Consider the following 25,565-nt stretch of genomic DNA (forward strand, 5'->3'; position numbering starts at 1 on the left):
TCTTAAAAATTTACCAAAATCACCATCCTCAATCCTCATTAAAATATGATCTTAAAAATTTATGTACATGCTGTAAAATATGATCTTAAAAATTTACCATTCAGCCAATACATTCCATATTAGCTAAACGTTCAAATATCCAAAAATAAAAAGTTTTTCCCCAACAGACTAACAGAGTAAGCATCCTCGTGCTAATCACCATCCATATTAAAATCACATAATCTCACGGTGCAAATTGAATGTTGGTGCCCCACCTTAAATGTACGGCTCCTACTCTCCAAAACCTAGTTGAGCACAAAATTCCTCTCAACCTTCTTCCTCCGAGCAAAGGCAGAAGAGCCCTAATTTCAAAATCAAAACTTTTCCAAAGCACTGTAATTTTCCTCCTGTCCTCTCCATCGCTGCCTGAACGAACAATTCTCTTAATCATGAGGGGAACGAAACGTCTCGCGGCATCCGATACGAACCTGTTCTCCAGCGATTCGGTGAGTTTGGGTTGTCAATTATTCTTTGTTTTTGTTTCTGCATCTGTCGTGTTCTGTATGGATAGTTATGTGCTCTTTTTGAGTTATTAATTCTGTGGTGTTTGTGTGTGTGTGTGTGTTTATATATACGGGGGAGAGGGAGAGGGAGAGGGAGAGTCTCAAGAGAGACTGTTTGAAATGCAATGTGATGTGCATCTACTGTACAAAGAGCTTGAAACGGAACATACTTTGATGGCTTAGGAGCTAGAGTGAAGCTTCTAATATCGAATCATTGTAGCTGTTTCATAACGCATATCTAATCATTTTATTAGAAATTTATAGATTAAAAATCTACTTCTTAATTGTTTGGAAAGGATTACGGCTCTGCAATTTGAATAATTTTAGGTAGAATGGAGCTTTTAATAGGAAAAAATTAGTTTTTGAATGAATGTTTAATGACTACAATTTATTATTGTAACAATGGTTATTTATGTGTCTTGGATGATCTCATCATTTAAGATGTTTTAAGTAGAGCACAATTCTCAAATTCAATGTTTTAGTGTTTGAAGTGTGTGCATAATGAATAATTGCAATTCTATAAAACCATAGTATTATGAAACAGTTGAGTTTTATGTATAAATTTCCTGGGTGATAACCCAATTTGGAGGGTTTTAGCTATAACAGAGTTCAAGGTCCTGCACTCTAGTTTTGATTTTGTATGTATTGATGAATAGACTTGTGTAAAATGAATTATGTGTGCCTATTTATCTATATTTTTTTTCCCATTTTTTTTTTAATAACTGATCTTATTTGTAGTTATACATGCCTGTTGTTTTGTTTTTCTTATTTTCAATTATTATACAGAATCAAATTAAAAGAGTTGTGGGAGGATCACCTTTTGACGCTCAACAAGCACAAACATCTGATCAACTGTCAGTGACAGCTCCACAGTTGGATATGCAACGGGCTGGATCATCTAGACAGCATGTGAGAGCTCTCAATACCCAGTTTGCAAGGTCTATTAAAATTCTATTACAACTATGTTATCTGGTTACATCAATTACTTATTTTCTAGAGCAGTATTTTCTAATATAATTTATCTGATAGGATATGTGTTATGTTTGAGTCAGCAGGAACATAAGTGGGGGAACTCATTTTTCTCCTCAAAATATCTTCTCTTATATTTTCTATAATTAGTCTAAGAAATCTGGAGCTCAGAATCAAATTTCATAGCTGCAGCGAAGCTAGATATTCTTTCCCTCGAGTAACCAGTCCACAATGATATTTATCACTGATAACTCATTTTGTTGTTTATGCGCAGTTGGGTGCAAACACAATTGCAGAACCACCCTGATGAACTTTGGGAGGATGGAGTCCAAGACTATTTAAGCCATGCTTCATCCATCATGGTAATTTTGTGCATGCTTTATATTGTTTCGTGTATTACTGTTATTATTGATAAGTTATTTTTACATATTAATATTTTGGATTGTGCTTCACATTTAGTATTCCTTTTTTCTTTTGTATGTGCATGCCCCACTGTGGCCCTGTGGGGTTCAACATTAATGATTCAGTTATTATTTCATAATGATAGAAATTCTTTTGATACCTTGGGTGGTGACTTGGTGGTGGTGGGGGTTGCATTTGATGATTTCCTGGGGTATTTCATCTCTTCTCTTTACCTAATCCCGTATGTTGACTAAATGCAGTAGGTTTCTATAATTTGAATTATCTAGGTTCCGTGGATCATTATTATTAGTCAATCATTATTTTATAATGTGAGAAATCCCATAGCTACAAAGTATGCCTTCTCAATGTGACATATAAATGTTATTGGAGTGTTTCTTAATGCACAAGCATTGATTTTTAGCCAAGATCTTCTAATTGCAGGAGAAATTTAGAGACGTTGTGAACTGGTTAAAAGCAAATGCTACCAAAGGACATGGTATAACTTCACTAGAATTTCAGACTACTCAAAAGACAGTTGGATCTGAAAATAAAGAAAACAATGTCAAATTATCTATGGAGAAATCTGTTTTTCCTATGGCTAGTTCTTCTTCAAGCTTTGTGTCTTCCTGGAATTCTGGTCCACTCTTTAATAACAAAGCTCCATTCTCATTTGGTGGGTATTTTTCTTGAACCTTGATTATTGTTCCAGAGTATGAAAAATTTGAAGGTTTACTTGTTAAGTTTGAATATCTTAACATAAAATGTCAAATTTTCATTTTCAGAGTGTTCACTATTCTAATACAGACATATACATTTTAGTGGTATAAGAAATCTGTACTAGTTATGTTCCCGTCGCTTCATGCATCTGTTGCAATTTCAACAATCCCTAGCCATACTTGTCCTTTAATGCTGTCTTATCCCTTGTTTTGGTAAACTTACTGAAATATATATAAAAACTTACTGAAATATATATAAAAAAAATAAAAATTGATGCAGCTTTGGAAGAGTTTGGAAGAAAAAGTCATACATATTTGCCATATTGATGTTTGGTTTGATATGGAGGAGTTGAGTACATAACAAATGACTAGGTAGTTGAAAAATAAGAGCCAACATTCATTTCTTAAAATCCTGGTTATGTTTTGCATTGGCACATTGCTCCTTTGTTTTTCTTAAAAAAAGAGGCACGATTGCTCAAGTGCTTTGTGTAGTACCACTTAAAATGCATGCGTGTGTCTGTATCACTGTGAATTTTACTCTTTTTTTTTTTGTCTGACTGCATAAGCTGAATCAGTTATGTTACATCTATTTTGCTCTGGTATAAGAGTTGTTTACAAATAACAAGAATTGCTTTGTTTACTCATCTGCAGCTTTTAGACTGGAAATAGGATTAGGGGTATACTATATGATTGCCATCAGAATAAATGAGTTGTGATTGTTTTATACTTATTATCCCCTTCTCTTCCAGGACTTCAGACTTCCATTCCTCAAATTCAAACTGCACTTCCTTTGAACAATGACACTTCAAATGATGCTGATGCTGATGCTGATGCTGGTAAGAGATGGAAGTTATTTTTAGTTTCTATCAAAGTTCAGTCAGTTCATTTGAGCTGTCTTTGATTACATATTTGCATGTTATACTTTTCATGTGAAACCATGATAGGTGCTCATTGTTCTGCATAAATGTGTTTTAAGTCTTGAATGCCATGTTTTGGTCCTTCTTGCTTGGTGGGGATTAATTTTGTTTCTATTGTAGAAGATGATGTGAAGCAGCCTGGCAGTCCATCTGTGAAAAAGACTGAAGAAAAGGGAATTTTTGTAGTCCATGAAGTGAAATGCAAACTATATGTCAAGGTAAAATCTTTGTGCAAACATTTATATGATTCTATTTTGTTGGAGAAATTGCTCATGATGCATTTATAGATATAGATAGGGACATCACTGATTTTTAGTCACACAACATACATGGATGCAATAGAAAGTGATATGACAAGAATATATTGTCTTGCATGCGTTGTTGTTAAGGCCACCGGTCGGTGGAGACCGGTAACACCTAAGAAGCTCGCCCTCGCCTTAAAAAAATAAACCCCTACTAATACGTAGCCGAGAGCCTGAGACGCTGACTCCCCCCTCCCAACCTCGCCTTAGTGGTTGTTTACTTTGTTTTATGACAGGTTATGGCTGAGAATGAAAATAACCCCAATTATGATCCATCAACAGATCCTAAAAGGAAGGCTAAATCTAAAGACCCATGCTGGAAATTTAGTACTTATTGTTGAGATTTGAGAATATGTTTATATGCTAAATTATGAATTCGGATATATATATATATATATCCTCATTGCCTAGGCGGTCGGTGGCACCTTGCCTTGAAAGTCTGCCTTAACAACAATGCTTGCATGCATTAAGTCTTTAGAAGACTATATTTTATATGTTAAAGTCATCAACAATGAACTTGTGGGATTCAAACACTGTAAAATATGAAGCGTGCTGTTATGTTCTCCAGTCACGGGCAAAAATGCACAAAGGAAAAGAACAAAGAATAGAAAAGGAAAAGAAAACATTGGGTTTGCTTGAGACCCAAAACTCCCCTAGTCCCCCCTTTGGGATTAAATTTCTGCTTGTCCATTCGTCCAAATCAGACTCCCTTTTATAGGGCAAATTATGCTGTGGACCCAGGTCCAAAGTGCGCGCCTGGAATAACGGTGCTGTTAGTGGCACCGTTTCCTCAGCCAATGATATTTTTTTTTTTTTGTGAATATAGAGTTCTTTAATTATGAATGAATAGTTATGTAATTGTGAATATATAGTTTTGTAATTGTGAATATAGAGTTCTGTAATTGTGAATATAGAGTTCAAAAATTGTGAATATTGAGTTTTGTAATTTTGTATATTAAGATCTAAAATTGTGAATATAGAGTTCTATAGTTGTGAATATAGAGGAAAGAATTCTGAAGACAAACGACAAGGAAGGAAGCAGGTTTTTTTTTTTAAAATTTAGACGGCGTCATTTTGAATCAAAGCAACGTTGTTTTGGACCCGGGTCCACCTTGCAAGGTGGACCCAGGTCCATGGCATAACAATTGCTTTTATAGAGCTTATTACAAGGATTCCTAAACTAAGAATAATTTATTATTTGGTAGTTCACAAATAGCAAAATTGGCTAAACTAATTTTAAGACTAAGATTGATAAACTAAATAATTATTTAGTAGCTTCTAAATAACTAGATTAGTAATAAGCTAAATAACTATTTAGTAATTTCTTAATATCTAAACTATTTAGTGTAATTTTAATAAAACAAGACTTCTTTAATCATAACAACTTCCTAAATAATCATGGCCCCAACATGTGTCATGTGCTGCATATCTCGATTCTATGGCTGGCCCTTGTCAAGTTTTTACATTTTGTATTGTCTAATTTATACACATGGGATAGGTGGATTTTTTAACTCATTGGCTCTGCCAGATTGACCACTGCCACTAATTGGGCTTTTTTCTATTTGCTCTTTTTTTTTTTTTTTTTTTTTTTTTTTTGTCTAGTCAACTGATCCAACCGAGAAAGATGCATGGAAGGATAGAGGCACAGGTCAGCTCTCTATTAAGTGCAAAGAAGGTGTTAGCAAGGGTACCCGAGAATCCAAACCAACTGTTCTCATACGCAATGATGTATGCCTCTGTTCATGTTTTAAGCCTTCAGTTAAATAGTGTTCGTTGTAGCATTATTGCAATTTTTGAGCAGTTATGTGACATTGTGAACATTTTGCAATGTTCATCAGTTCATTTTGAGCAGTCTATCTTTGGTTTTTCTTTTACTTGCAGGTTGGTAAAGTGCTACTCAATGCACTACTATATCCAGGCATTAAAACAAATATGCAGAAGAATTCCATTGTCACTATATTCCATATAGCGGTAATACATCTCTAATCTGGACAGAAAGATAGACCTCTTTCTTTATGTCAAATATTTGTCAGCGGTTGTCAGTACCACAACAACTATTCTGTGCTTGGGATTCTATGTTAGCTTCAGTAATTTGTTGCATGATATTTTGCGGTCCACTTATTTCTAAGGCAGGAAGGATTGCAGAACAGAAGAGTTGGGGCTGCCTGTTTGATAAAACTGAAAACAAATTTTGAACATTAAGATGTTCAAAATTTGCTAATGTTAGAATTCTATCACTTGAATCCAATAACTGAAATTAATCACTTTATTAAATATGCATATTAACTATGTGCATATAATTAATGTTGCTGTTGTGAACATTTTTGCAATGTTCATCAGTACATGCCATTATGTCTGTGTATAATGTAAACTTTTATCCTAGATGCATTTATGACTTGTATATTCTTGATTCTTTTTTCCTGTGCACTTATATTATTGGTGACACGATATGGTGTGTAGGATGGAGAGAATAATGATAACGTGGTTGCACGGACCTGCTTGATAAGATTGAAATCCATGGAGGATCGAGATAAACTTGCAGAAGTCATTGAGGACTATGCTCCTGCTGCCTGAGAATCGAAATTCTGGTAGTATCGATTTTGTTGTATTATTACTACACCTATAACTCCAGGAGAATAGCTGAGTGGAAAAAAAACAATCATGTTTCCAAATGAAAATTTCCTGTGGATTCATAGTGTTATTGTGTCAGCTTAAAATATGTTGCTAATTCATTTAGGATCTGTTGCAGTTGTATCAATAGGCTTACAGTGTATTATTATATTGGAGAAACAGTGTTCTCTAAATGGGAAAATGCTTTATTGTTGTTTTATTAGCAGCAGCGATTACTTCAGTTCTTTTATTTCTTCAGTTTTTCATTTCATTATAAAGAATATACAGGTAAAGTATACTCTAATTGGATAGTATACTTTTGAGTTAGGTGGTGGTACAAGCGAATTGTCTCAAGTGTAAGGTGTGTGTAGAAGTGTATATTTACTATTTAGTATTGAGTCTCAAAGTTAGATTGGTTCGATTTACCTCCATATGACTCTGTGATGGGTTAATGGAGTTCAAAATATAGTCTGGCAAAATGTGACGGGTTAATGGAGTTTAAAATATAGTCCGGCAAAATTGGAAAACCTGAGTTATAAAAAAAGGCTAATATATAGAGACACATAATGAGAGTTTTGGTAAATAGTTGTTAGCTAATTGGTTAGTGAATTTGACTAGTTAATGGCATTAGCTGATTGTAGAAAGATGTTTGTTAAATTAGCTATTAGTTATTACATACAAAATGACTTTCTCAAAAAGCTAATCGAAAAAGTTGTTTTGAGCAGTTTTTTGAATTTTAGTATTTTGAAACAATAAACTCTTACAAAAAGCTAATTAATCAAACACTCATATTGATTGTTTAACAAAATTAAATAGTTAATAGGGGTCAAACAAGTCAAAATTGACTGATAGACTAACTATTTTTTTAGCAAATAGAGCCAATATACAGAGACACAATGTATCTATATAAAAGCCTAAACAAGTTTTTGCCCATGACAATCTAGAAATGAGGTTCAAGCTAATGTTTCGAAATTTCAACAAGGTCCCAAAATGGCTTATGTAGTACAGGCAGTTGTTTCAGTTTCTCACTGAATCAAGACCACAATACCTATAGTCCCAGGTACTTGTTGAGGGAAACAAGTTTTAGCATCTTCCCTCCCTATGTAACTGCTATACAATACCTACTGTCTTTTCCAAGCCCTCAAGACTTATATTCTTCACATTTTGCAGCTGCCCACTAACTTGGAGAGGTTCTAACATGGATATGAACCGATCGCATTAGACAGTTGTCGTCTATCGAAGGGCAACTAAGATAAGCCTGGTTGGTGTATGTACTTTGTGTAGAACTAGGAATCTCAGGCGATGAGATAAGCCTCGTCGGTGTCTGGTAAGACAATATCAAGTCTCATCATTGGCTCGTATCTTTTCGGTATTTTAGCACCAGCCTGCATGCAGAGTTCAACCACGGCTGGAGCTTTCCCATAGAACCTCTTGAGTGTGCTCTTGAGCGGATGCCCTTTGGGGTCCCTAACATGCCACACGTAATTCGGGGGGAAAACTTCATCCACCGTTGCATCTTGCCATCCGTGTTTCCCGTCCCTCCATTGGTGCTTAAACGCACCACACAGCTTAACATTGTGACCCCAGGGGCCGACATGAATCTCTGAACAATACCCACAAGCTTTCACAGTATACATCTTCATCAACTTGGTCACGCCCCTTTTCACTTTCTCGTATGCTTCCATGGTCTTCTGTGCAATCACGGGCACCTCAGATTCTTCAGGAGGGCCGAACCTTTCAAAAGCACGATGAGTGTCGATGTCCACGATTGATGACCCTATATCCACACACTGACGGGGACCAGGCTCCTCAACATATCCACCTATGTCAATGATTTTCTTACCAATCATACGGACGGGTTTAGTCCTCCTACGCGAAGGATACTCTGGTAATTCAACACCAGCCTGGATGCAAAGTTCTACAATAGCCGGAATTCTATCAAAATCAAACCGAGTCTCATGCTTAATGCGCTTACCAAAAGGATCATACATATGGTACGACTCAATAGGGATAAGTATGTCATTGATAGAACCTTTCACCCACGAGTGGCAGCCTTTGCGACTGGGACCACTCGTCCCACGACAATCTTGAATCTCATGAGCCCTCTCAGCAATATGAACTTCTGAGCATTCACTGCAGGTGGATAACAAGAAATCAAGCTGTCAGTTAACATAACCATAACTATCACTATGCAACATCAAGCAGAAGAACGCCACACTTTCTGAGCTTTCTTACTGTTATAATCTAAGATAACCGAAACTACAGCTGTGTGGACCATGATCTACCCTACAACAATTGAATGAATATAGGCCAAACCACACTAAAAGATTGGATCCCACCAGTTAGCTAGTCTAATCCATGGCCTTATTAAGACTTCCAAAGCTTACCAACAAGCATAAACCGGAACTACATGGAGGAGCTGGGCCACTCCATTAATCAAAATCTTCCAAGCATCTAATACTTGATAAGCAACCGGAAGTAATTCAGGCACCAAAACCCCATTCTTTGGAGGCTGAAGAGGCTTCTCCACTCCCTTCTGTGCGAGCTTTTTATCAGCCCTTGCAGCCTGCAAAATTTTCTTGAGAGGTATGGGATATGGCTTCTTCTTGTTCTTGGGCTGAACCGGGGGAAAATCCACGTTTTGAGGAACTCCATTTTTCTTAGTCTTACCATCTCGGGGACTGGGAGGTGTCCTATCAAGACTAAGGAAAACCCCAGCTCTTCTTGCAGCATAATACTTAGAACAACCAAACAAAGACACAAACTTAATCCATCAAATCAACTAGTGTTAAGGATTATCCATGAAAGAGAGAGATATTGGTGGAACCTGAGGCTTCAGATATTCGAATTTGTCAGAGCAAGAACCTGAGAATATCGAAACTGAGTATAAGATTAACCCAAAAAAGAAAAGGAAGAGTAAAAGTAAAAGATGGTTTAATCAAATGATAAAACCCAAGCAAAATCTCGAAACTAAAATGAAATTTAAAGGGTGAAATGAAGTAAGAACCGCGGAGAGTTTGGGTCCAGGGAGCGAAAGTCAGAGCTGGAAACCGATGGAGCATTTGCCGCTATTGTGCGCGTCCTCGATGAATTTTTCGGTGCTTCCGCGGCGATGAAGGAGTGAATTGCTCAGGGTGAGGGTGTAGTCGCTTCACGGCTTTTATTTATTATATATATATATATATATATATATATATGGTTCTTTATTTTCTCTCCATAAAAAATCCCTATTTTCATATGTTTATAAAATTTATGAAAATTTTTAATAACTTCAACTATATATAATATATTGCAGTAAGGACCTCCATAATGGTTCGTCCCTTATTTTTTCATTTTGTGAGTTCAACTCTTCTTTTTCACCTTTTAATCATCTCTCTTATTTCCTTTCCGACTCTTCTCCTCTTTTCTCCCATTTTTTGTAAGACATACTCTTTTTCACTCTTACATATTATTATATTATTTTATTCACTTTTCTATAATTAATAATTTTTACTATCTAATTATAATTTTGATGTTAAATAAAAATAAATTTAATTAACAGAATAAAGATTTAGAAAACAAATAAAAATGGCGATGGCGATGGTAGCGGTGGCGGTGGCGATAGCGGCGGTATCGATGGTGATGGTGATGGTGACGGTGGTAAAATAATATATTAATTTAATTGGAATAAAATAGGAAATAGAAACTTTAACCTATTTCTGAGAACTCAAGAATAGCCTAATACCAAGGAGCCCCCCACGAATCTCTATTCCCCTTGCAAGGGGAATAGGAATAGGTCATTCCCGAGAACAATGTTCGTGGGAATACAAGGGGTTACCAAATAGAGGAATAGGCCTATTACTGGGAATGCTATGCCATTCCAGGCCTATTCCGTGAACCAAACAACCCATTAGTATCGGGCAAATTATGCTATGGAATCGTGCCCACCTTGCAAGTTGGGCACAGTTCCACAACATTTTCGTTTAACGAAAACGACGTCGTTCTAATTTTTAAAAAAATTTATTTTCACTTGTTAACGGCGTTTCTCTCTTCACAATTGTATTATTTCGTCTTCGCAGTACAGATATTATGAATCTACAGTACATAAATTATAATCTACAGTATATAAATTATGAATCTACAGTATAGAAATTATGAATCTACAGTTTATAAATTATGGATCTATCCTGTGTTCACCATGCGCATGGTGAACACGGTTCCACAGCATAACTATTAGGGATGACAATGTGCCCCGTCCCCGTAGGGGATTGGGACGGGGATGGGAAAAAATTTCGGGAATCGTGGACGGAGATACCCCACCCCCGCCCCGCCCCGTCCCCGAAAAATATATATATATATATATATATATATATATATATATATATATATATATATATATATATATATATATATTATATTATATTATATTACGAATTAGGAATTAGATTATTAGTTATTTAGTTAATTAGCTTTATTAGATTTTAAAATTAAAATTTAAAATACACTTAGTACTATTCAACTATTCAAACAGTGTGTATATATTGGATGAATTGAAATTTGAAATATATTGAATATGATTACATTGTATGCACTGTGAATATTGAATGTGTATATATTGGATTAATTAGATTATCAGAATATAACGATTATGGATTTCAATCTTTTATTTTTTTTTAATTTTAAAAAATTACATTACTTTCACACATTAATTATAAGTTGATCAGAAATGGAGATTTCCGTCTCTGCGAGAACGAGGACTGAAAATTATTTCAATTCCCCGCCGGGAACGGAGACGGAAATGAGGTCAGGGAGTATACTCCCCGCCCCGTTGTCATCCTTATTAGGTATATAACAATTGAAGCCTATGCATTTGGGGTTTAGTTGGGCCTCCTGTGATTAGGCCTGTAAATAAATTGAGTTATGACTGAATTGACGTCGCGACGTTTCACTCGTCGGCAGCAATTACCTCGTTGGAACTCCGGCGATTCTCAAGCTGAAGTACTATTTACCCTTCTTCTCCTTTTCGTCGTTTTTCTGCCTGAAGTTAACAAAAAAAAAAAAAAAGGGGGGGGGAAAAAGAGAGGAAAGAAGATGAGCCAATGCGAAGCTTCTGCTCTCCTCTCCAAACTGCTGAAACTACCACCGCTCAAAGCTCTCTCACTCTTCGAATCATCTATCCAACAAGGACTCCAACACACTCACCAATCTGTATCTGCCCTCGTTTCCCATCTTCTTTCCTTCGACAGCCTCGCCCAGACTCAATCTCTCATCCAACAATTGCTCGCCGGCAAAATTACCTCCCCACATTTCACAGTTTCTTCTCTTCTTCACTATTTGATCGCTCAAACTCACTTCCATCCTGCTGCTCTGTGTGAGACAATCATCAATGCTCATGTGCGGGCTCAGTTACCGGAACAAGCCATTTTCTTTTTCAACCATATGAAGGTACCCAATTCAAGCACTCTGAACAGTCTTCTTGATTTTCTTGTAAAGAATGGCAATTTTGTGAAAGCTTTGAGGGTTTTTGAGGAGTCGAAGAGAAAAGGCTTGGGTTTGGATGTGTATAGTTTTGGGATTGTGATTAAGGGTTGCTGTGACAATGGAGACTTGAAGAGGGGTTTTGAGTTTTTGGGTCAGTTGGAAGATATGGGTTGGTGTCCAAATGTTGTTATATATACCACTTTGATAGATGGGTGTTGTAAGAATGGTGATATTCAAAAGGCAAAGGAGTTGTTTCATGGAATGTCAGAATTGGGGCTTGTTCCTAATCAGTACACTTACACAGTTTTGATCAATGGGTTTTTCAAGAATGGGCTTGAAAGAGATGGTTTTGAGCTTTATGAGAGGATGAAAATTGATGGTACATACCCTGATACACATACTTACAGCTCTATGATCAATGTTCATTGCAGTGAGTGTCGAATAGACACCGCTTTTCAATTGTTTGACGAAATGCGTGATGGAGGGGTTGTATGCAATGTTGTTACTTATAACACTTTAATTAGAGGGTTATGTCGGCAGACAAGAATGATGGATGCAGAGAAATTGGTTGGTCGGATGAAGAGTGATGGGTTTACTCCTAATCTGATTACTTATAACATTCTGATCGATGGGTATAGCAAAGCTGGGAAGATCGAGAAAGCATTTAGCTTGTTCAATCAGTTGAAGTCTTGCGGTTTAGCTCCATCGTTAATTACTTACAATGCTCTAATCGCAGGTTTCTCTAAAGCTGAAAATCCAATGAGAGTTCTTGATTTAGTTCGCGAGATGGAGGAGAGAGGCATTTCTCCTTCGAAAGTGACATACACAATTCTGATCGACGCCTTTGCTCGATCTAATAACATGGAGAAAGCACTCGAAGTGCTCTCCTGCATGGATAAAGCGGGGTTAGTGGCAGATATGCACACGTATGGTGTATTGATACGTGGTTGGTGCAGTCAAGGCAATATGAAGGAAGCCTCAAAGCTATTTAGATCACTACAGCTGGAAGGCAATAGTGTTATATACAATACGATGATCTATGGGTACTGCAAAGAGGGTAGCTCCTACCGAGCTTTGAGGTTGCTCAAAGAGATGGTTGAGAACGGAATGGTTCCAAACGCTGCTAGCTATCATTTGACAATAGAGGTGCTCTGCAATGATGGGAAGTGGAATGATGCTGAAGTTGTTACAAATAGCATGATAAAGTCTGGTTTAAAGCCCACCCGTTCTCTAAGTGAAATGATTATTCAGGCCAGAAGCATTAATATGGAAGAATGCTTTTGAAGGGATTTCTGTAATACTAGCGAGGCATGGGGCTATGTCAAGGAACTTGAGTTGAAAAGTGGAAACTCATTTGCAGGCACATCATTCACGGCTGCCTTAAAAGGGAGTGGTTAGTTTTACTTTCCTATCCCAACATATTTAAATTTAAAAGGGTTTCCTTCACTAGGCTCAGTAATCATTTAATCTATCCTTTCACTCCTTACTATTGTCTCTTCCAGAATTTAGATTGCCATAGTGTAGCTGTTTGGCCTTTTCTTTATATTTGTTCTTTGAAATTATCTGCCCGCACTGTTTTCATTATTAAAAGAAGAGTCTTAAGAGTCCCACATTGATCAAATAAGAGAGAATATATGGATTTATAAGGCTATGGGTTAGATTAGCTAATTGGTTGGATTCAATCTTTTAGTGTTGTTGAATATTGGTGGTGTCCAGAGTGGCCCATGCGCATTATAGCCCAATGATGATTGAGATTTGAGAATAAAAATAAAATGATGATAAGAAAATATGGGATAAAAGAAGGGCGGCATGTTGAGAATATGGTAACACTTCTGATCTGATGAATAACGAGAACCATATACAAAGCATTTCCTAATTTCATTCTGTTGGTGCATATAGTTTACAGTAGCAATATGTATATGTATGGCTTACACAATTACTTTTGGGGTTCCTTTCTTTGACTAAACTATTAATATTTTGAAACATGAGAAAACATGGTAAGGTTCTGAAGTTTTCTCATCCCCAACTATAGTCAGATGTTGGGGTATTTTGATTTTTCATTCATTAGCAGATGCTAAGGTATTTATGTTGTTGGTTTAATAGCTGTAAATTAAGAATGAATGAACTGTATGTTGTTTGCTTGAATATTCTGATCTGCAACACCTACAAAAGTTGCAAAGTTAGAGGAGCCAGGGATACCCCAGCTCCAATAAGCTTGGACTCGCGCTTGGGTGGTTTCTCCAGGCTTTGGGCATGGAATTTCATTGTCTTTGTGTGTGTGTGTGTGTGTATGGAGGAAACGGATCAAATGAGAACCCGCGCCCAAGAGAGAAATAGGAACCCATTGCAACCGTCTATCTGGATAGATCTAATGGATCATAAACACTTTTAAAAAAAGTGGTGGTATTTTTGTAAATAATTTAAACTTTGAAATGCAAGTAAATTGTGTTAAAAGTGCAAGTAACAGTTTCCTAGAATGCACCTAAGTACAAGTAAAATGTATTAAAAGTGCAACAATATAAAGTACACCGAGCACCAATATTAAATACATCTAACGTCATCATTAGTTGCACCAAACGTTATTATTAAGTGCACCAATGTGAAAAGGTAAATTACTTGCACTATTAAGTATAAATGGTTGCGTTTAAGCGATTTTACTTGCACACTTGCATCTGTTACTTGCACTTTTAACACATTTAACTTGCACTGAAAGTTTGAGTTATTTACAAAAATGACACTACGCTTTTTTTTAATTTTTAAATTACATCTTATCCGTTGATCTTTTTAAATGTTCAACTCAGATTAGTTTTTATTTCTCTCTTGGGTGCCCGTTCTCACTAGAGTGCTTCCCAAACTATTTGATCTCACACTAGATCTAGGGAAATGCACTTGCGGCAATTTTTTCCTCCCAAACTTGTTGGAAGACGAACAATTTATTATAGTGCTAGATTTATAAAATGAAGGATACTAAGCCACTATTGCTAGTACGCGGCTGACTTGTGTAGACGATATGTATTGTTTCAGGTTGTAACTCCAGTGGTTCCTGCAATTAGACCGCTGCTTACTTTCACAAAGTTTGAAGAATGGCAGCCATTGGATGAGTTTTCAACTCCTCCATCATGCCCTACTTCTGCAGGCGTGGAAAGTCCAACGCTGTGGTGCGTCAATCAACATTTTGATTTCCGTCGATAAGAGCCCCTTATCAGTGTCCTTTTTCGTCTACCGGGAGTTCGAGCTGCAAGATAGAAAATAATCAAGTTCTCTTTGCAATCCCTTCAAATTACGCAGGATCACAGCAGAAGCAAAGAAAAAGAAGCTGTAGGAGGAAAAGTTGAAGAAAGGGAAGAACAGGGAGAGAAGGTTGGTTCTCCTCCCTACCATGTTCTTTAGTCAAATTGCTGCATCTTTTCTTAGCAACATAACTATGGTAAATTATTGGGTGTATAATTCATCCAAATGTTTGAAGCTTTGTTAGATCATGAGGTGTCCTAAGTAGGCCTAACTATAAAAGACACCTTTAAGCCCGTACTATACTCAAACTAATCTCTGTTCGCACCGGGCCGACCCAATTAAGAGGCAAAGTGCTGGTCATATTTGTTTTTCCGTACGAGAGGGGGTTTTGAACTCCCGACTTCACTTAAGGGGATGAGGGGGTTTTGAAATTGATATTTAACGGGTATTCGACCGTTATGTGATTCATCATGTGTGCTTTTCTTTGAGAGCAGTTGTATGACACAGTAGCAGGTTTGTTGATGAATCAGTGAATCACAGATGCAATGATGCAATCTTTTTAATTTTAATTTTAAAATTTAAAATTTACCACCATCATTTATTCTATTGATTTGTTGATTTGAATATGACTTGAGTGATTATAGCATATATATATAATGGGATTTTATGCAGTTGGAAAGTGATTTTTGTACAGCTAGGTTGGGAGATAATGGTTTTGATTGAACCTCCTGAGAGTACTATTGTTCAAGTTATGAGATTCTTAATTTACTGGGAAGTTCACATTACGTATGAATTTGGAAGGAATGAAATTCTTATATAACAAAAATAAACTTTACAACTATTTGGGTTAATATTTATGGGAAAATTATTCCGTGGACTCACAAGGTGAACCTAAGTCTAAAAATATACAATTTATATACCGAATGTTCACAATTTTACATATTAAATGTTCACAATTTACATACTAAATGTTTACCATTCAAATTGTGAACATTCAATATGAAGTGGAATGCATTTCTCATTGATAATACAATGGCTATGGCTTCTTTTTTTTTTTTTTTGAAAGTGGTAAAAGACTGCATTAGTTAAATAACGAAATAAGATAGTCTGGAGGAGAATCTCCAAGTAACACATACAGACTGAGAGCCAGAACCCCTAGTTAGCGTGTGGGCAAACTGGTTCGCTGTACGTGAGGTAAAACGACATATATAATCGTGAAAAGAGAAAAGTAAAGTACAACACTGCTCCATGGGGCCGTAGTCTCTCTTGCTTTTGGTGATGGCCTCTATATATGATTTTGTTGCAGTGAGATTCCAGACAGATCTTGCTTATGCTGCGAGCCTTCAGCCAAGACAATGCCATAAGTTGTGCTTGGTAGGGATGATCTACATACGACAATGGAGCGCTATGTGGTGTAAAAAAGAACAGCACCAAAAGAAGCCCTCCGTGTATCTTTGAAGATGGCTGCGTCAACCTGACATTTAAAAAAGCTTGCCCAACAAAAGCAAGATTTCACTTTTTCTAAAAGACAATCCTCCATTTTTAGCGTCTGCAAAGCAAGGGCAATAGTAAAGCTGCAGCCACACTTTTATAGGAAATTTTCTCATTATATATATGGCCTATTAATACACGCAATACCACAGCCTAACTATTGATTTTTTTTATTTTTTTTTTGGGGACTAAAATGGCAATTTTGAGTTGTTATTTTGTAGTACAAATATATGCATGTCTATTTTTGATTCAGGTCGCGTCGAGGTGGATTCAGATTCTTCGTATTGGGACGAAGAAATTATATATTGTATGTTCAAAATGAATAATGGATGAATGAAAATTAATTCTCAAAGTAGACTGATTTAAGTTGAAAAATAAAGATGAAAAGGCTTAGAAGTAGCCATGCCATTGTCTCACATTAGAAATGGATGTAAATTTGCACTAGTATATATATAGAATTAGGTTCGGGTGCCCAGGTACGGTTGTGCGGTTTAATCTGGGCCATTCATATCGCTTAAATTAACGTCCAGGATTACCAAAATTTTTTTAAAAAAAATGCGGTGACAATTTTGTAATTTTTGCATCTAGGTCAAAATTAAGGTGAGCGGTGCTGTGATTAATGTGCGTGAGTTTTGTATATAAGATGCGTGAGTCTTGTGTGTAAGGTGCATGAGTTTTGTGCTTAATGTGCGTGGGGTTGTGCTTAATGTGAGTAGTTGTTAAAACTTAAAGTGTGGGCTTTTGTGCTTAAGGTGTGTGAGATTTGTTCTTGATGTGAGTGGAGTTTGTGCTTAATGTGTGTAGGGTTTGTGCTTAATGTGTGTGAGTTTAGTGATTAATGTCAGTAGTTGTTGAAACTTAAGGTTTGTGAGTTAATACTTAAAGTGCGTGCAATTTGTGCTTAATGTGCGTGAGGTTGTGCTTAATGTGTGGGTTTTGTACTTAATGTGCGTGAGTTTGTGCTTAATGTCAGTAGTTGTTGAAACTTAAGGTCTGTGAGTTAATACTTAAATTGCGTGGGTTTTGTGCTTAATGTACGTGAGGTTGTGCTTAATGTGCGTGGGTTTTGTACTTAGTGTGCGTGAGTTTGTGCTTAAGATCTAACACTTAAGGTGCGCCATTTTTAGCTTATGTTTCTTACTTCCAGACAGGCATTTTTTTTTTTAATTTTTATTGATTTGAGCCGTTGATCTAGATTTGATCAACGGCTCAGATCTAACCGCACAACCGCACGTGTATATATATATATATATATATATATATATATATATATATATATATATATATATATCTTACTATATAAAAAAGCCACACACCTTGGGATGCACAATAGAGCCAAAAATTCCCGCTCAAATGTTTTGGCTTACAAAAGTTGTTTTGAGTAAAATAAAAAGTTCCTGCTTAATGGAAGAAGATTCTAGATACACAGTGTATTTATGAATAAGTCTTTTTATATCTCTAGAAAACAATTACCAATGAGGAGTAATGACCACATGTTATTTTCAAGGTGTCTTTTGAGTTTCAACTACAAAGCATTGTTTATACGCATTAAAGTAGATAACCATATCTGTATATATATTGGGTTCTCATATTGCAGAGGACTTAGAGGTCGGAATATGAATCTTAACGATCTAGAAGAGGCGATGCTGCTAAGACCGTGTAACGAAGCATCGGCACCAACAATTATCACACACCAGTGAGGATGGTGGGAGGATGAATTTTAGGAGAAGGCTATATATATATTCGCTAGGATGTTTGTGGTTTTTTTTTTTTTTTTGACAGATCTGAAGTTGGCATTAGTTTAGCTTAGTATCATGTTAATGGCGGTGGTGGGAAAAGATTTGGTGATATGTGGCTGCAACGATGCATGGCAAGTGTGCTGGGAGAATACCATTGGGATGACAACTCTGTATGCAAATGGGATATACATGTATATTAATAGGATAGATTTAAACAAAACGAAAGCTTAAAGAAAGTGTTTTTTTTTTAATGGAAGGGAGATACATTCTTTTTTTGAAAACAGAGAGATACATTCTTATCTGTACTTGGATTAAAAAAAATGTATGTCCTGCAAACTGTTTGTGAAAATGTCAAGATGAATTCTAGAAATAATTTGGACGTACAGGGAAGGGAGGATGTTACAATGAACAAAGAAGCTTGATTACAATGTGCTGCAAGAGGAAACACAATGCTGCAATAGAGGTAAAATCCAAATGCATACCTAATTTCAATCCTTTAATTTTAATAGCATACTTTGAAAATGTTATAATTTCAACATCTATTTAAGTACCCTATTATGTTTCAACTCATCCTTTAGAAAAATCTAAATTCCTCCAAATACAAGCTGCAATATAACAATGTTGGAATTCATTTACACTGTTCTGTTTTTAAGCAATTTCAAAACCTGAAATTTTTTTAGGCAGTATTACACAATACCATAATTTCAAAGGATATGAATTCATTTATACAGTTTAAAATGTTATAATTTCAACATCTATTTAAGGATATGATTTCAACTTAGTAAGTAAACCTGCAGCACAAGTAGTTTAAGTTTAGCATTGTCATTAAAGGATATCATTTAGTTAAATGTAAGATGCATGTTTGAATTTTTAAGTTGATAACATTTTAAACTGTATTCAGATTATCAGTACTGCAGCTTAACCTTATTTTGTTTTACAGGTAAATTTAAGTTATTTGACAACTTTCTTTTATCATGAAGATAAGTGTATTTTACAACTTTCTTTCTTAACCTCATTCTTTAAAAGCATAGATTACTGTTATTGCTGAAAGCATGCTTAGTAATACAAACAACTTATTTACAAATATAAATTAATCTGTATAAGTATCCCCGTGCCATGCCCTCTATGTATATGCTGGGTGAAATTGTTATACAAACTTTGTGTTCAACACACTCCTTTCCGGAGTATTGGAAGTTTGTCCTGTGGGAACATCTTTGACAAGTACATAAGTGATTCGATGGTTGTTGCTACAATCACTGATGTGTATGCTAAGAAACATGTGCCATTTTTGTATTCTTTGAACACGAAGGGTGTCCAATGAAGAGCTTTTCTGCTCTTGCTTTGGGAGAGGTAGAATTTAAAATAGAGAGTGAGGAGAGAAAAATTAAATTCTTCCACCGATTGAAATTTAGAAGTTGTTAGATGATTAAATGTGATATTTTTACACCATTTAAAATATTTCAATTGTATTGACCAAGTGTGGTCGTTGGTTTAAGAAAATTATGCTATGAATGTCATTTTAAGTTTTTATCAAATTTGAACTTTTATCTATTTGTTTTTTTTTTTTATTGAGTTTTGTTAAAACTTTATTGAGTTTTGTCTAATGGCTGCTTAACTATTTGTTTTCTCTTTTTTTTTTTTTTTTTTGGTTGTTTCAGCTAACAAAATACTTAATCAGTCATTGTGAGAAGGTATTAATGTCATTAGCGTAAAGAAGCAGCAATCCATCCTGTTCGATGTGGGATTCATTGACAGATATATGTACTGCTTTGACAACATGTAATAGTATATACTCGGTCTTTTTTGAGCTAAATCTTTCTTAAATCCTCAGTTTTTTATGAATAGAATGTTAGATGAGTGATATATCAAACATTTTTGCATTTGTAAAATATATCAAACAAGTTACAACGCAGCACAATCATATTAGATGACTAAGAAAATACATACATGTGCTATATAAAGATTTAATGTTTTATTACTTCCCTTAGTTGCCTTAATTTCTAAAATGTTGTTTTATAGTAAGGCATTAGAATAGAGAACCATAGTAGATCATGTTTTTAGTACTCTTATTAAAATACTATATCGTAATATAAATATGCAACACATAATTGCAGAAAAAAATGTATTCTTTCGAATTTTATTTAAAAAGCTAATATTATATTGTAATAACTGATTTACTACACTATTATTTTTTAATAATATGAATTTGTTAGGTACTAATCACTGCTTTTAGTTTTATAGGGAATATAATTAGTTTTTAAAACTATATAGTAAATTTTGTATACTATATTCATTTAAACTAAAATTAGTCACATAAAATTTCATTTCAGTTATTCATCAAAATTAAACTTAGATTTCCTACTTTAATAATACATTGTCAAATCCACACCATATGGGTTATGGTAAATTCAACTAATAAACAATTGAGGCATACACAAGAAAGAGATTTAGTTCATGAAAGTCTAGCAATACTTACTTGACAGTATGTCGTGTGTCACCTAAGCTTTTCAAGTCATTCATACTCCCAATAGAGTATAATTTCATGCATTAGATCCTATATACATAGTAAGTAATTTATAAGCGAATGCAGTTTTAAATCCTATTAGCAGATTGTAAACAATATGATTATTATATATTCAATCGATTTATTGTGATGTCATATGTATAGTTTATTACCATATATATTCAATCGATTTGTTTATTACAATAACACTTTAAATTAAAATATAATTTGTAGGTCGTGCATCGCACAGGTGCAATGCTAGTGTATATATATATATATATATATATATATATATATATATACATATATATATATATATATATATATATATATATGTATATATATATATATATATCTATATACATATATATATATATATATATATATATATATATATATATATATATATATATATATATATATATCTATATATATATATGTATGTATATATATATATATATGTATGTATATATATATATATATACATATATATATATATATATATATATATATATATACATATATATGTATGTATATATATATATATATATATATATATATATATATATGTATGTATATATATGTATGTAGATATATATGTATATATATATACATATATATATATATGTATATATGTATATATGTATATATATATATACATATATATGTGTGTGTGTGTGTGTTTGTGTGTGTGCGCGCGCGTGCGCGCACGTGTGCATGTATGTATGTACACACAAACATACATACATATTGCGTTCAGGTGAGAACGCCTCGTCTTGGAGAGAAATCAGAACGCATGATATCCGTGCACGTGTCAAGATCTAACTGAGCAGAAACACTGATTTAAAAAAAATGTGGTGACATTTTCATAAATAATTAAAAATCGAAGTGCAAGTAAATTGTGTTAAAAGTGCAGCTAACAGTTTGATAGAGTGCACCTACGTGCAAGTAAATTGGGTAAAAATATTATTGCATATGATATTTTAATTGGCTAATTGACTAATTGACTATTTCCCAATGGTGTGTTGTTGGTGATGCGTTCCTAATTTGTGTGTATTTTTTTATGGTGCATTTCATGACGTTGATGGTGTATATCTTGCTTAACTATTGGAGCATTCTGAAAACCGCCACACGACCGCACGGGAAGGGATCGCCGCACTTGAACTCGCATATATATATATATATATATATATATATATATATATATATATATATATATATATATATATATATATATATATTATTTTGGTACATTAATTTCGACTTGTTAGTACATAGTATATTAACAATTAAAATTAAAACATATCTTACCTTGACTAATAACTATTAATCGAAGAATCAAAAGTATTTTTGTTGTTGTTGTTGTTGTTATTTTACACATGTAAATGAGTAATGAATTAAACTGGTGACTTTTCTACTTAAATTTGAAAAGACAAGTTTTATCTCAAACTAGTTGATAACTCTACTTGAATTTATTTGACTACTATTAACTGGTTGACTTGGTTAAAAAAAATCAATATAAGTGTTTGGTTAATCAGATTTTTGTAACTCCAAAATGCTAAAATTCAAAAAGCTGTTCAAAGCAACTTTTTTAATTAGCTTTTTGTGAAAAGAAATTATACTAAACATCTATCAACTAACATCTAATTTACCAAACACCTTTCTACGTACAATCAGCTAATGTTATCAACTAGTCATACTCTCTAACCGAATTAGCTAACATCCATTTACCAAACATGGTCAATATCTTTTACAGAAACAATAAAATCGGTGTCTTTGTCCATCTACTAATGGAATAAGCCATTGACTTAGGAGTAATCTCATTTGTCGGTTTTTTGATGATTCTTTCAGATGAAAAAATTTGGTTGTTGTTTTGAACAAATGTGAAGGGGTTCTTATCAAGTTTTTTCCCTTGCAATTTGAATTTTTTGTGGGCCCCATGGCTTGAGCAAAATGAGATACAAAAAAAATATGCAAGTTGCGCGTGCTCCTCAATGTGTCACGCCTAAATGACGCGTAAACTGTTAAGCATCATTTTTTTTTTGTTTTTTGTTTTTTTTTTCTCACTCTCTTTTCTTGTCATCACTTAAAAAAACTCACTAAAAACCTAAATAAATGATGTTGCTCTAAGAGAATCTACACTAGAGGTTTTTAAATGGTTTTTTCAGACTTAAAAAACTTAGTGACGATTTTTAACGAATGGGAGGGGAGGATTTTGTAACGTTTTATCTGTTACTATTATTATAACATTAGGATAAGTTATGATAATATTCAGTGTTTGATATGTGGTGCAACACTAATAACCTAATAGCTAGAATACCATTATGATTAGGAGTCTAGTTAGGGTTTAGGAGACCTAAAGACATACAACCACAATGATGACCAGTTGTTATATAAGGTTACTAGTCCTCTCACTGCTCACATTACATTCCTCATACACCATCTAGAGAGGGCTGAGTAAAGTGAGAGACAAAATACTCGTGTTATCTCTGCAGCAGTCCGGATCGTTCAACCATCTCAAGAATTATGGCTGGAGGTTAGTCGGTCTTGTATCACATATTATATGCATGTGATATATATTTAAGTCTAACAGTTGGTATCTGAGCCTTTATAATCTCTGTCTGGTTCGTTTCGTTTAATTGCATATATATAATATTTGCATATGTTGTATACGGTTTTGTGTAATTGAGATACATATGTGAATATTCTTGAGTCCGCAATTAAATTTTCTGGACTGCTGAAAATAATTTTCCGCATTATGAAACAAAAAAAAAATTATTGGATAATTAATTTTGGTTTTCGGCTACTTCACCGTTTTTTTAAATCCAATCGCCGGATTATGTGCTCACCGGCGACCATTGTTGGCGGAGACGACGGAAATTCATAAACAAAAAAAAAAAAAATTGGGTTTGTCGTCCTCCCTTCAGTTTCCGTCAACCGTAGAGCTACTTTTGCCGGTGATGAAGACGGAGCAACGACGACGCAGAGGAGTGTTCGGCCGGTCGGTACGCAACGTGGCAGGCGGCGGATGGACGGCAGTGGTGTCAGCGTTGCATCGAGTCCATGCGGCGGCGGCAGCGCTGGGACTCCCGGCTACGCTGTGGTTGTGTGCTCTCCTTCTGGTGACCTATGCACTGCTGCTGGTCTATGGCTGCTGTTCGTTGCTGTTGATGCGCCCTGGTCATCGCTGCACCATTCCTGTGCGCTGCTACGTCTAGAAGGTTAACGAAGAAGATGATGAATGATGATTTAATGGATTGGGTCGGGTCTGGCCCAATTTAGCCAGACCTGGGCCTCTATTAAAAAAAATTATTAATTTTTAACTGGGCCTGTTTTGGTTTTAGGCCAGAACTGAATTGATATTTGAACTACATCAATTCATTCAGTTTAATATCTTCATCATATTTGGACTTCTTCTAATTAAATTATCCAATTGAATTTTTTTTTATTAAGTCTATTATTAAATTATCATTCAACTTGAATAATTATTCAGTTTTAATTTTTTCAGTTGAATTTTAATTTAATAATGTTTTTCAGTTTAAATTGTATTAAGTGTTGCAATTTAATTGTGGAGTATTTGTGAGTAATATGCATAATCTGAGCATGCTATTTATATCTTTTCTGTAATAATTATTTGACTGGTATAATTATGCATGTAGAAAAGCATGTTCATTAAGAAAAATTTAGAGCCTTTTAGGTCTGAATTATATGCTTATTATGCATGATTTAGTGCCTTTAGGTGAATTAGTGTCTTTCAGGTTAGATTATGCATATTATTACTTACTCTTCAGTTATTACTCCACTCGTGCTCTTATAAAGTTCCTAAAGCACATACAGTACATAAACAATTCTTCGTAGTTTACCCTATTCAAAGCCTTATCCATAGGTGAAACTATACTCTTTAGATCTCTGAAACGATTTTACTTCAAAAATGAGAACACATGAATTAGGGAAGTTTCTTGGGGAGGAATACTAGTTCTATGGCCCTGGTTTAAAAGCCTTGTTGCTACTAGTGGCCTTGCGACACTACTCTGTCTAAGGAGTTGGTTTTTAACCGAGTTTCGTCTCGACCAACTTTCCTAGGAGTATACCTAAGGATTGTCTATCATATTTTGGTTTAATCTGTTTGTTTATTAGGCTTTCTTGCTAATGTGATTATGTTCTTTGGTTAATTAAAGAGTAGCCACAACATCTTTAATTTTCCAAAATTACATATTAAGTTTGACTCACATAAAGTTAATGCAAGAATATTGTAATTCACTCTGCGTGATATGGCAAAATTTAGCCCACAGACAATTTTGTTATATTTGTTGGGTTAATTAGGATGAAATACCATACTATGATCATAATTTGCCCACAGGGATTATGTATCGGCATATAGTTTTGGTAGCTTTGTCATTAAGGGTGGAAAAATTAAAATCGCACTCATTCCGTTTCCACCATTCAGTTTTGATAAATTCATTATGCGTAAAAATTTAGCCCACATGCAATTTTTATGGCATCCGAATTTATCTTTTGCATAATTTTACATTGGTAATATTATGTACTTCAGTATCTCTCTCTAATTTTGTGCCTCGAAAAATACTAACCAAGCATTCAATATTATTCTTTACAGCAACTCTTTCTGTCACCCACAAACAAACTATTAATGTTCCTATCCTTAACTACGATAATCACATGGAG

The 25,565-nt window shown here is 34.7% G+C and overlaps 3 protein-coding genes across 9 annotated transcripts; 2 read left to right on the plus strand and 1 right to left on the minus strand.

Annotated features, from left to right (window-relative positions):
• The first annotated feature begins 261 nt into the window (after positions 1–261).
• On the plus strand, positions 262–6,699 carry LOC109188264. Of its 6 annotated transcripts, none has more exons than XM_019338865.1 (9): positions 262–485; positions 1,329–1,480; positions 1,786–1,873; positions 2,355–2,586; positions 3,379–3,465; positions 3,667–3,764; positions 5,451–5,576; positions 5,730–5,819; positions 6,309–6,699. In XM_019338865.1, the coding sequence occupies exons 1-9, from the start codon at positions 429–431 to the stop codon at positions 6,420–6,422; spliced, it is 1,044 nt and encodes a 347-aa protein (XP_019194410.1). In that variant the 5' UTR covers positions 262–428; the 3' UTR covers positions 6,423–6,699. The 6 variants fall into 6 exon arrangements, with proteins under 6 accessions (XP_019194410.1, XP_019194418.1, XP_019194427.1 ...); XM_019338873.1 differs by having other exon boundaries at positions 3,670–3,764; XM_019338882.1 differs by having other exon boundaries at positions 3,379–3,459.
• A 583-nt stretch (positions 6,700–7,282) lies between these two features.
• On the minus strand, positions 7,283–9,601 carry LOC109188252 (APO protein 1, chloroplastic-like). Of its 2 annotated transcripts, none has more exons than XM_019338852.1 (4): positions 9,466–9,601; positions 9,286–9,323; positions 8,846–9,195; positions 7,283–8,591 (listed from the first exon to the last, which is right to left on the minus strand). In XM_019338852.1, the coding sequence occupies exons 1-4, from the start codon at positions 9,518–9,520 to the stop codon at positions 7,754–7,756; spliced, it is 1,281 nt and encodes a 426-aa protein (XP_019194397.1). In that variant the 5' UTR covers positions 9,521–9,601; the 3' UTR covers positions 7,283–7,753. The 2 variants fall into 2 exon arrangements, with proteins under 2 accessions (XP_019194397.1, XP_019194389.1); XM_019338844.1 differs by having other exon boundaries at positions 8,846–9,210.
• Positions 9,602–11,357: 1,756 nt separating this feature from the next.
• On the plus strand, positions 11,358–15,637 carry LOC109188242 (pentatricopeptide repeat-containing protein At4g11690). The gene is made up of 2 exons (XM_019338835.1): positions 11,358–13,311; positions 14,943–15,637. Exon 1 carries the CDS (start codon positions 11,358–11,360, stop codon positions 13,200–13,202), a length of 1,845 nt encoding a protein of 614 aa, XP_019194380.1. The 3' UTR covers positions 13,203–13,311; positions 14,943–15,637.
• Positions 15,638–25,565: the final 9,928 nt, after the last annotated feature.

This window comes from Ipomoea nil, unplaced genomic scaffold (genome assembly GCF_001879475.1).
Source record: "Ipomoea nil cultivar Tokyo-kokei standard unplaced genomic scaffold, Asagao_1.1 scaffold0193, whole genome shotgun sequence".
NCBI lineage: Eukaryota > Viridiplantae > Streptophyta > Magnoliopsida > Solanales > Convolvulaceae > Ipomoea > Ipomoea nil.